The 11859-nt window shown below is 34.2% G+C and overlaps 1 protein-coding gene across 2 annotated transcripts in view; it reads left to right on the top strand.

The window, feature by feature from the left end:
• Window positions 1-11859, top strand: part of LOC148943982 (uncharacterized) — a 254608-nt gene that overhangs the window by 88223 nt on the left and 154526 nt on the right. For both annotated transcript variants that reach the window (XM_089101051.1, XM_089101050.1), the window contains exon 5: window positions 11487-11683. In XM_089101051.1, the coding sequence (XP_088957177.1) occupies window positions 11487-11683 (197 nt within the window). The remainder of the gene's footprint in view (window positions 1-11486; window positions 11684-11859) is intronic.

The following is an 11859-nucleotide window of genomic DNA, read 5'->3' as shown; positions in this document are numbered from 1 at the left end:
TGCCCCTTCAGTTTTTTGGTCGCTTAAACAGGGCACTTGAACTTTTAACCCTCTCCCCGGATTCACCCCTGCCAGTAAGTGGCAAGGGGCTGGGTTGAGGAGCATAAGTTCCTCTGGGACAGAGGGGACCACTGCCTCTCTCCGCCCCCAGTTTCAGCACCGCCCGGCGTTTGGCCCCGCCGCCCCCCCCCCCCCCAACTGAAATTTAGTTTCTTCCAAAATGTTTTCAAAAATAAGAAAAGAAACTAGAGTTTTTCACGTAAAAAAATCTATCAAACGTTATTGTCATTGATCAAACAGTCAATTAATCAAATAATACCAAAGATGAAACGACCACAGAGTAACTTCGCTAATACACTGGTTGGGATGGGAGGGATCGGAGTCCTTTGGGGGTGTGATAGGGGATCTCACAACACTGTTCAAATAGAACTTGTGTATTATAACGACCACCGACCCCATGTAACTGAATCCCAAGCTTCTGAACTCCTCTATGCAACTGAACCCCTCGTGCTATTGAACTCCCCATGCAACTTGACCCCATTTAACTAATCCCCGTGTAACCGAATCCGTATGTAACTGAGATCTTTTCGCAAAAAATTCGCAAATCTCGTAAACTAAAGAAGTAATTACACCTTTTCAACATTAATTACCCCTTTTTTGCAAATGCTCGAATATCTCATTACCCCTTTTTGTATATACAAAAAATAATTGCATTACAACGAAACAAGACACGCTGGTTTTATAATAACAGGTTTAATTAATTACGTAAATCTCATGACAAAGAAAGAAATCGCTTGAGTCCTCTCGCAATAGCAAACCAAACCAGATTATACCCACTTAACCAGATCAAAAATCTGGTTTGGCTTTATCACCAAAAAGGCAGTGAACTTTGAAAGTGTGTCATGACCTGTAGGCCGCCTCTGAATCTCTTTGAAAAGGTGTAGAGCTTCTATAGAAGTATTACCTATGCGAGGGGCTACTCACACTCTTTGAAAAGGTGTAGAGCTTCTATAGATATGTTTTCCTATAGCTTCTATAGAAATGGTACGTACTACTCTACTCGCACGATTCATTGATTACTATTATATATTTATTTGCAAAGTTTGTTAGACGCTAACATCCTTTAATTAGGTTAAAAATTCATGCAATAATTACTACCTCTTTTGGCATCGTACAGTGTCGGTAGTTGGTATCTTCTTATTTATCTGGGTTAAGCTGTTGCAGCTGGTTCTCAAGGGATTTCACTTGAGGAGTTGAGTACGTTTCATTGACATTTTGACGCTCTCCCTCGACTAAGATATGAGTAGACTTTAAAGGATCTTGACTAACCTTATTTTCTATCTGAGCGGTGGCGCATTTGGCTTCAGAAGAAGAACTATTCAAAGTGGAGGGGCATCGTTTGGTAGATATAGTCTGTAAATCTGGGATTGGGAATTGTACCTTTCCTTGTAATCCACATATAGAATCGTTCCTAAGTCCACTTTCCACCCGCGGGTTGCATAGAAAAGTAACTTCAACTGTGTATACAGTTACTATTGTTGTTTCTATGATTGAGTAAAATTATTTCTGTTTCAATCACTCTTTATCTATAACCATTTTGTTTTCTTCAAGCTCTTTTTCCAGATTTTATTGTCGGAGCTTGATTTTTTTTCTCTCTCCCCCAGGGTGACTGAATTCTTGCTGTAAGTTTTGATGCTTAATCTTTTCAACGATTAGAGTCTCTTGAACTGTCATTGATGCAGATACTACAGCACTGGTTCAATGATTTTAAACCTCTTTTTTTATCTCTTGCATTCTTGTATATAAGCCTTGAAGTTCTCAAAAATTACAGAGATAACTGTTTCTTTTGATAAGAACAGAATCACCTAATGACTCCATTTCAATTTAGATTTCTTCGACTTTCTGTTTGATTTATTTAAACTCTGCTTCAAGTAGCTAGCTTATTACTCTGTTTGGCTACAAGCATTTCATTCATTTCCTTGCTGTTTTTTTCTTTTGATGCACTTACTCCCGTGAGGGACTCAAAAGTAGCTTTTATTGTCTCATCAATTTTTTACCTTCCCTCTTTCCTGAGCAGTGACTTCCATAAGCCTCGAGAGCTTCAGGAACAACTGCTCCATAATTGTAATGTCAGCAGGTGGGTAGAACTTGGTAGTGGAAAGAGTATTTACAGTCCAAGTTCAGGGGCTTCTGGCTCAGGGGCTTTTATCCAAATGTTATTTCATGTATCACCTGAAACAATATTATCAGTGATTCCAGTTAGCTAATTTATTTGTAAAGGTTAGTGATTATTTTGATTCTACACCTCATTCCAGATTTTCAACTAAATAATTTTCATGTGCATAATTTATAAAGATAAGTTCAGTGCCGATATTTACTTTTGTCATGATCTGAAAATAATCTAGGCTATTGTTGGCGGATCAGTCTTCCTGTAACAATATCTATTTGTTTAAGATTTTGTATGATCAGTTAGTGGCCGAAGCGGTTATATATACTGCTTAACTCACTTGTTAATTTGGTACAATTATTTTTATTAATTTTTATATTTAATTCATGATTTGATCGATATTCTTTTTGTAAAAGTACAGGTTGTTTTTCATGGGGGAGTTACTTGGACAAACTGTTATGACAACCAGGACAACAAACTCTAATAGTTACAAACTTCTGACTACACGCTCCCCATGATTGAGGGTGCTTCTTTAACTTTTCAACTTCTAATTACACTTTTTCACTAAGTAGTTGATAACACTGATTTGGAGGATATATTGGAAAATTTTTCGCCATGCTTTTCTGTAGGAGAATTCGTTTCTAATATGCTGCAAATATTCTATAGTACATTGGAAGCAAATCCTCTTTCCGGCAGATGCAATTCCTTCCGCTCTCTTTTTTTTAGTGATGTATTAACTTGGTTTCTGTTGAAATATTTAGGAAGGAAAAATCTGACAAATTGAAATATGTTTTAATTATTAGCTTATACTAAACATACTTCCATTTATCAGGTCTTTTACTCGTTCTCCCAGACTTTTTGGCCACTTTTTTTCACTTTCTTGTGTTTTGTCCTTCTTTGAGTTCGCTAGTGATTTGTTTTGCTTTTTTTTTGCTTTTTTAGGAACTTTTGATCCTTTAACTTTACTTCTTTTGCGTGTGCTGCCACTGAGGATGGTTTTGAATTTCGTTCTTTCTTATGTTCCTCTTGGTTGGAGTCACTGTCCCCATTGGACCCCATCCTCATATGCCCCCAGGGCATAAACTACAACCATTACCCTGTGGGCTGGGGGCGGGGGGGGGGTTGTCATCCTCGAAGACAGAATTTTCAAAATTTTCTACTACGTTGAAAAAATGGCTATCTGAAAATTTTGATTGGATGTGTTTGAGGGAAAAATTGGCGTGAGAGGGGGATTAGTTGCCCTCCAATTAATTTCGGGTTTTAAAATGGGCACTAGCCGTTTCAGTTTCCAATTGAATGAGTCTATTTAGAAGTTTCTACGACAACACTATATGTAAAATCTTATTTGCCCCTGGGGCATTATTTACAACCCTTGCCCTAAGGGGTGTGGGGGTTTGTCATCCTCAAAGATATAATTTCCAGAACTTTTAGCTACGTTGAACAAAATGGCTCTCAAATTTTTGATTGGATGTGTTTGAGGAAATGGTGGCTGTGAGAGAGGGGTTTGTTGCCCGTCAATTACTTTCGACTATTAAAAATGGCACTTGCCCTTTAGATTCCCAATCTAATGAGCCCTTTCTGAAGTTTCTATGACAACACTTTCAATAAAAACCTTATATGTCTCCAGGACATAACTTACAACCCTTGCCCAGACGGCTGTGGAGGAAGTCTTCTCCTCAAAGACATCATTTCCACATCTTTAAAGTACGTTGAACAAAATGGCTATCACAAAATTTTAATTGGATGTGTATGGGAAAATGGTGGGCATGGAAGGCGTGTTAGTTGTCTTGCAATCACTTTTGACTATTAAAAAGTGCCCAAACCCTTCCAATATCCAATTGAATGAGTTCTTTTCGAAGTTTCTACGACAACTTATTTGATACAAAGTGCCCTGGTCTAAACAAAAAAAATTCATTGTGTCAATATCGTTCTTTACTTTGGCAGCGCTATTGTGCTGCCTATGATCAGCAATCGGTACAGTTTCGGGCATATCCCTTGCTTGAAGGCATGTAGGATGATTTTCTTCATATAAATCACCTGATCCAGGACCAAATTGGGCTTCTGTCGATACTCTTATCTTGTGTAAATAATCTCTTACATTTTGGGTCTGGTCAAAACATACAATCCCATGCTTCAGTTTATTCGTCGAACTTGTTTCAATGAACCTTTCTTGGAATAATTTTTCTATTGAGATTATGGGATAGATATTGTTTGCTCCTACTAGGTTCTCAATTTGTTTCAGATATGTGAATGCTTACTCACTCAGGCTTAAGAGCAGTTTGCCTACCAGTCTTTTTAGTTTCGTTTAGATTATTTCTACAAATTGTGCTAGTTGTATATTATATTCGTTAACGTCACTTTTCCCATCAAACTGAAGAAGGGATTTTGTAATTTCAACTAATGTAAAATTTTTTAAATAAGTTTATACTTGTTACGTAGCCTAATCACAAAAAACAAAATTTTTTTTCAATCCAAAGGTTTCGTTAGAGGTAGCCTACTTGGGACACCTATTTATCTCCTAAAAGAGATTTTCTATGGGGATGTCCCTATTTGGATTTAGCTTATGGGTGCTAGGCTAAAAAATATAACATGCCAATTTAATGAAAGCTTTGTTTTATTTCTTTCGCTGACCTTATCAAGTTTATTTTAAAGCTTTCAGTACATAGTATATGCTAGTATTTCTAAGTAAATTATATTTTACTTTTTCATAAAAATTGTATTATGATTAGTCCCTGTGATTTCCCTTTTATTTAAACCCGACCGTGCCACTTTTTTTTTGGGGGGGGGTTGAATGTTTAAGGTTGTGGTACTTATTCAAGGGGAAATTTAACCTTAAAGCTGTGCTCTGGGGAAGTTCTGGAATCATAGTTCTGGGAAGCCTTTAATTTAGTTATTGAGAGTGGGGATTTTGTCTTATTCTCTTATTCTCTTATCTCGACTCTGCTGTAAAAGAAGCGTTCACACAGCGCCATAGCTCCAAAGTCAAGCGGAGTCAATTACTAGATTACTGTCAAAGTTTCTTAGGTTGAAATCAGATATCTTAAGGGAATGAATTTGAGAAACTGAACTAATCTGAGATATACTAGCATAAATGAACTCAAATAAAAATACAAAGGATTTATTAAGCACTTACGTAGGATAGACAGGAATGCACTTGGAAGTGCAAAAGAACATAATGCTATGATGCACAAGGATTGAAAGTTAGAGTTAGAGCACAACAAGTTTATAGTATCACACGGGTTTCAGCAACAGGGTTCCAAATGATTACACGCTCAAGAATGACAAACTGCTCGTAATCAGAGGTTGATGGCTAGTGCAATACAAAAGACTTTCATGAGTCGTAGCTACATAAAGATGAAATAATTGTTCAGTGTTTAAGTATAATTGCTAACACAAGACAACAGTTTATCATGAGTAGCAGTTGCATCAAGACTAAATAATAGTCTTGACTCTAATAGTCTTAATAAATAATAGTTCATGGTTTAAGTCTAATTACTAACACAAGACAAGAGACTATCATGAGTTGCAGTTGCATCAAGACTAACTCCAAAACATTAATTCTTAACGGGTATAAACTTCTGATTTCTCCTTTGGGATTTTTCCTAGCAACCTGTATTGATTTTTGGCCTTTTTTAAAGACTGTCCTACACCTGGTCCACAGTAATATTCAGTATGTGTCGTGTACTTAAATCCATTAAAAGCTAAGTGACAGGCCGTATCCCTTTTTATAAAATTCAAAAACATTTCAATTTTGTATCCAATATTACTTTAATTAGGTAGCAAAATTCTGTTCCAGTTGAAGCAAAAAGAACATTACGAGATTGCTATTACTTTGACTATTTTATACGACACGCAAGGCATTCATTACGTAGCGAAACTCGGTGTAGGTGCTTGCTGAGTAAAGTGAAATTAATACATATTTCGTGACTACCTTAATTAAGTAGATTGCATGAACGCAAATGCCGTTATTGCTAGACTTTTATCTTAGTATGTTTTTGGAAATGGGACCGGCAAGTTCTTCATTGTTAGCTTGAAAGGGAATTTCACATTTCCCTACCTCTGATTACGCTACATATTCTCGGGTTGGAAACTGGAAAAGATGTATTTTTCATCTATAACTTCTTAAAAAATTAAATGAGATGATGTATTAATCTAAAGTGCTAAAGCAAAATGCGTGGAAAAAACTTTCTTAGGTAAAGATGAACAAAAATCTACAAAGAAATCTACTATTGGAAAACATGGAACGGCAATATTATATTTACAAGTGGGTAGTAATGGTGCTTTTATTTAAATATTTTGTCTCGAAAACGGCTCTATATTTTTTTGAGGAAAATTGACATCCTGGGATTTTTTGGCTTAGATAAACGATCTAAATAGGTTAAAAGTTTCAGAAAATTTATCAACGGCCTTAATTTTGGAAAAAAAGAGTCATTTGAGTGACATTTTTTGTATAAATCAGTATTTCAATGATGTTGTCACACTTATTTAGAAAAATTGAAGATTTTAGTGCATGGTTAAGTTTATATTAAATTTTTAAAGAGCAAAAAACTGGTAATTGCAAAAATATTTGTATAAATTTTAACCGGGGATTGCAGAAATTCAAAAACATTAAAAAATTATAACAAAAATTTGAAGCGTATTAGATAATCGATATTAGAAATTGGACTTGCTTCAGTAATCATATATCTTTGAAAAGACAACACGTGAAAAGACATATCAGCGTGAAAAACTTCTGTAGAGGTAGAGCCGAAAAACCAAAATACACAAGTATTGTAAATGATAATTCGTTGGTAGAAAAAGAAGTTTTTTTCCCACTACCTGAACAATTAACAAATCTAAAGCGAGAATCATCATGAAAGAATTGATCAAAGAGGACAGCTAGACAAAAGGGTATTGGCATTAATATCACAATGGGTGAAAATCAACAACCTGGACCATCAAATGAGAAAAGACCCAAATAGCAAAAATTTACAAGTGATATAAATGATAATTCATAGGAAGAGCAAAAAGTTTTTGTCCCACCACCCGAACCTTTAACAAATTTGCAACCTGGATCATTATGTGAGACTAGACCAATAAGGACAGCTAAAGCAAAGGGCATTGGCAAATTGTCTCAAGTAATGAAAATCAAAAATGAAGAAAAAAGAAAATCGGGTTAGAAGATTCGCAGTGATAATCAAACCTGTGATAATAACAGTATAATCAAAACCTGTCAAAATTAAAAATGGTTGCGATGGGAATACAAATGATGATACTAAAGAACCACCTGAATTATAAAAAGTAATAACAACAAGAGAATAGCCTGAAAAAACAGAAGTCACAATGGGTGAAAATCAATAGCCTGGACTATCAAATGAGACAAGACCCAGAAAATGAAAATTTATATGTGTTATAAATGATAATTCGTTAGAAGAAAAAGTAATTTTTGTCCTACCACCTGAACAATTAAAAAATTTACAACCTGGTCCATTCTATAAGAATAGACCAATTAGAGCAGCTAAAGGAAGGGGTATTGTTAAATTTTCTGAAGTAATGAAGATCTAAAATCAAGAATAAAGAAAAATGGCGCTAGAAGATAAGCGACAATGAAAATCAAAACTTTCAAAATTAAAATAATAGTTATAATGATTAGGTATGGGAACTTGACATGGATAGGGTATTCAATGGTTACCATGCCTTTATTAAGAAAAAAGGTTTGGCAATATGTATTTCATAATGACAAAAGACAAGCCGGAGAAAAAGTTGATGTTAAAAATTTTATAAGAGCTCCAAGCGACTAAATAGCTATAAAGAGAGAAATTGGAGTTTATAAGGACGTTAGCCAGGAGCCTGATACTGTATTCGCCTCTGTTAAAAAAACAAGGGTTCGTTGGTTTTTTACTTAATGACAAAATACAAGCCAAGGCATAAGTTATAGGTCCAAAAACAAAAAAAAAATTTTAAAGAAGCTAATTCTAATTTCAGGTCATTTAAAATGTTTAAGGGGTTGATTGATGAAAATGAAGCATAAAGAAATGTGATCAGAAAATTCCTGAAAGTGAGAATCGCAAAAGCTATTGAATGTATGGAACAAAGGACAGGTAGAATCACATGGGATTGTAAACGAAATTTTAAACAGGGATCTGTGGTTAGAACCTGAAAAAGACGTATTTGTTAACTATAACGTCTTAAGAAATTAAACGATATGATGCATCAATATAAATTACTAAAGCAAAAGGTGTGGAAAAAACTTTCTGACGTATAGATTACTAAAAATCGATGAAATATACGGCTGGAAAACAAGAATCTATAGATGCAAAACAAGCAAATGACTGGCCATACTAACGATCTAAATAGGTTAGGACTTTAAGAAAGAATTCCGAGTGGGTGTAAAAAATTTTGTCAGGGTGATTCTAAAAAACCTGTGGTGAAGTCATGATATCAAATAGAGGCTCACTTCTGTGGTTAGAAAACAAGTGACGATGAGAATTCATATATAAAAGCGTACCGGGCTTGGCAGTATTCGAACTATATATTTCTTTGTTCTTCATTTTCGTTTATCATCACTTTAGATCTTTGCTTTTCAGTTTTGTTTTTGACTCACTGTACTTGTCGCTGACACAAGCATTCTAACTGTATATTTCTTTGTTATTCATTTTCGTTTATCAATACTTAGACATTATTTTAACACCTTCACTGCTCAGATTGGTCTTGTCACATTTGATAATCTAGACTGCTGATTTGTCCTCTAGGTAATATGAAACTGCTTAAACGCCGTTCGTAAATTTACGAATTACACTTTGTATTTGATAGTTAGTTATGTTCCCTTTTTAATGTTGCATGCGTCATAGATGATAAGAACGATACGTTCAATCTTTGGGGGTGATGATTTATTTATTCTCATTAATTTAATACGACGTCAATCATACGATTTTTTCCACAAAATTAAAGGTCCAAACTAATTTATTCAGACTCATGATCTATGTAGATCCTTTTTGCAGGCCAGAAAATCCTTAAATGCCAATTTTACAATATATTTTTACAAGTTCCGATTCTCATTGACGCTTGTAATTCCGTTACCGCTTATCTACTTACCATATATTCTTTCTTTAAGGACATTTCTTTGTTTGCCACTTTTAAATTTGACTCGTTGTAATTGTTGTTGTCGCAAGCAATCTAACCCTATATTTCCTTGTTCTTCATGGTCTAGATTATCCATTTTTCCTCTAGGTATTATGAAACTGCTGAAAACACTTTTTGCAAAAGACTCATTACATTTGGTTTTGTATACTTAGCTACGTTTCTTATGTAATTTTACCTACATCATTGAAACATAGACAGTACATTATAGACACTAAAGACATTATACAACAACTACTCAAGCAAATATGATGTATGTATGTTCTTGAAATGGGATCATGAATATAACGTCACTCACGGGATTTTTTTCTCCAAATTTAAGGCCAAAAATAAAATTCCTATGGCTCACGACCTATATAGATCGTTTTTTAGACAATCCACATTCATCGTTTCTTCAGTTCTCTTTCTTATGATCATGGTTTTTATTTTAAGAAAAATGGAAACATTCAACATCTTACTTAAGAAAAATAGAAGGATTCCGATAAACTAAATCTAGAGAAAAATGTGTTTTGGAGGTAGTTGGTTGCTCTCTGATCACTTTTGACTCTCACAAAGGGCACTAGAACTTTTTATGTCTAATTAAATTAGCCCCCTGCGAAGTTGATACGCCCGTCCCTTAAAATACCCGTCCCGTAATAAAATAACATCTATCATATCATATAATGGCCCTATACACTGTATGGTTATCTCCAATTATTGGTAGTTGGTCAGTCAATTCAGGGATTTTGGACGCATTAGTGACATTTTCTTTATCGCTCATCAATGACATACTTTTGATTGGTGGTAGAAGTACTGATGCAGCATTCTAAACTTTTGGTTTCATTCAAAACAGTCAAGTATTGATCTTGCGCTTTCAAACTTTTTTCCTTAATTAATTCCAGAAAATTAATGGGACATCTGTTGAAAAATAGAATATTCTTTATACAGTTGAGTTCTGGGATTAAAGGCACTTCAGAACAAACTGTTAACATCTAATAGACTTAAAAGCAAAACCACTTTATTATAAAAACAAGGAGTGTTGTAGGAAGATTGGTACAAATCCTTATTGTTATATCTAGGCATTATATAGATTAAAAACTCAATACTCAGAAGATGTTTAAAACGTAAGATATCTAGAACAGGTAGTTCATCTTAATTTTTCTAGTTTTAGGGTTAATTAAACATTAGAGTCTAAAATTTTAAGATGTTATTTGAAGGCATGAAGTTAGGTCTCTTCATAGTTCCACGAAGACGTAATATCGTCCATAAGCCAACCTTGGAAATGGAGCTTCAGAAGAAAATATTTCATAGCGGAAGATTTTACAAATTTGATTTAAGAATTGGTAAAATTGGTGAGTATTAGCATCTTTGGGTACATCCCCAATTTAGGCCATTATCCCAAAATTATAACTATATTGTCAAATTTTGGACAAGATAGTTTCGGAATGGTTTCATTATTTTACGTTTTGCAGTTTATATGGTTGACATTATATTCTCCCCCCTTTTTAACAGAAAATTCACATAAACTAATATATCAGGAGGCGTAGCAGGAAATAGAATCAAAACTAGTCAAATTTATATTTTGTTAATATCAAGGTTTTTAATTGTTCAATGAGATGAAATGAATTTTTAATGTATAGAAATAGCTGAAATATAAGGGGATAGCAGTGTTTCTAATTTTGTAGCCAGAGAGCTAGAATAAGCCATGTCTAGGGTGCAGCAGAACTATATAATTGTGGATTTTTGGTAGATCATTGAAATTAGGATCGAAGTAACCCTTAGGATAAAGTGTATTATACATCCGCGGAATAATTTTTAAGATTCCTTGTTCTTTTGGTGTTTCTAAGGTGAAATTGTTGATGGGATATGAATCCTTAGGCTTATGTTTTTTTGTGTAAAGTGTAAAGGGTAAAGTGACCATAATTCTTTTTTGTTGCGTAAAATTTATTAAAAAAATTTCCCGGCCATAGTTAAAATAATATACATGTAATATACATGTAGCTTTTGACTTTTTGAAAATTACAAAGTTTTTTTTTTTAATATTTTGAGATTAAGAAATATTGAATCAAATGAAGAAGACTCATTGCCGCTTCCCCTTGACGTGCATCTTGAATTTTAATATTACCATAACTTTACTTTATTTTTACTGGGAAAGATATAGTTATGTATGTTAACATAAACAAATATTATCAATTCAGTAATATACACTGAATTATTTCAGCGGTAAAAAAGGAACAGACCTACTTGTTCATTCAAATGGAGCTGTGCGAGAATCGAACCCTCGAGGATTGGTTAAATGATAAAAAGACGATAGAAATAAGAGAGTTGTCTAAATTGAATGCCCTAGAAATATTTCAGCAGTTGGTTCATGCAATTGACTATATTCACAGAGGTGCTATTGTTCATAGAGATATAAAGGTGAGTCTTTTTTCTCCCTCCAGTTCCTTTTTCTTTTTAGCCCTTCTGTTTCTAGATATTCTATTATAGCCAGCACCTAAGAGCTTCCTAAGTAAAGAACGACTTTACTTGGCTCTATACTTTGTATTAAATTTTACATTTATGTTGGGGGGAAGGTTGAGCTATATTAAGATAAA

The sequence above is a fragment of the Artemia sp. Qi Xiang Cuo genome, chromosome 15 (genome assembly GCF_049724085.1).
Source record: "Artemia sp. Qi Xiang Cuo chromosome 15, ASM4972408v1, whole genome shotgun sequence".
Classification (NCBI taxonomy): domain Eukaryota; kingdom Metazoa; phylum Arthropoda; class Branchiopoda; order Anostraca; family Artemiidae; genus Artemia; species Artemia sp. Qi Xiang Cuo.
The sequence above is the reverse complement of the archived record's forward strand: the minus strand, read 5'-3'. Positions and strand labels throughout refer to the sequence as shown.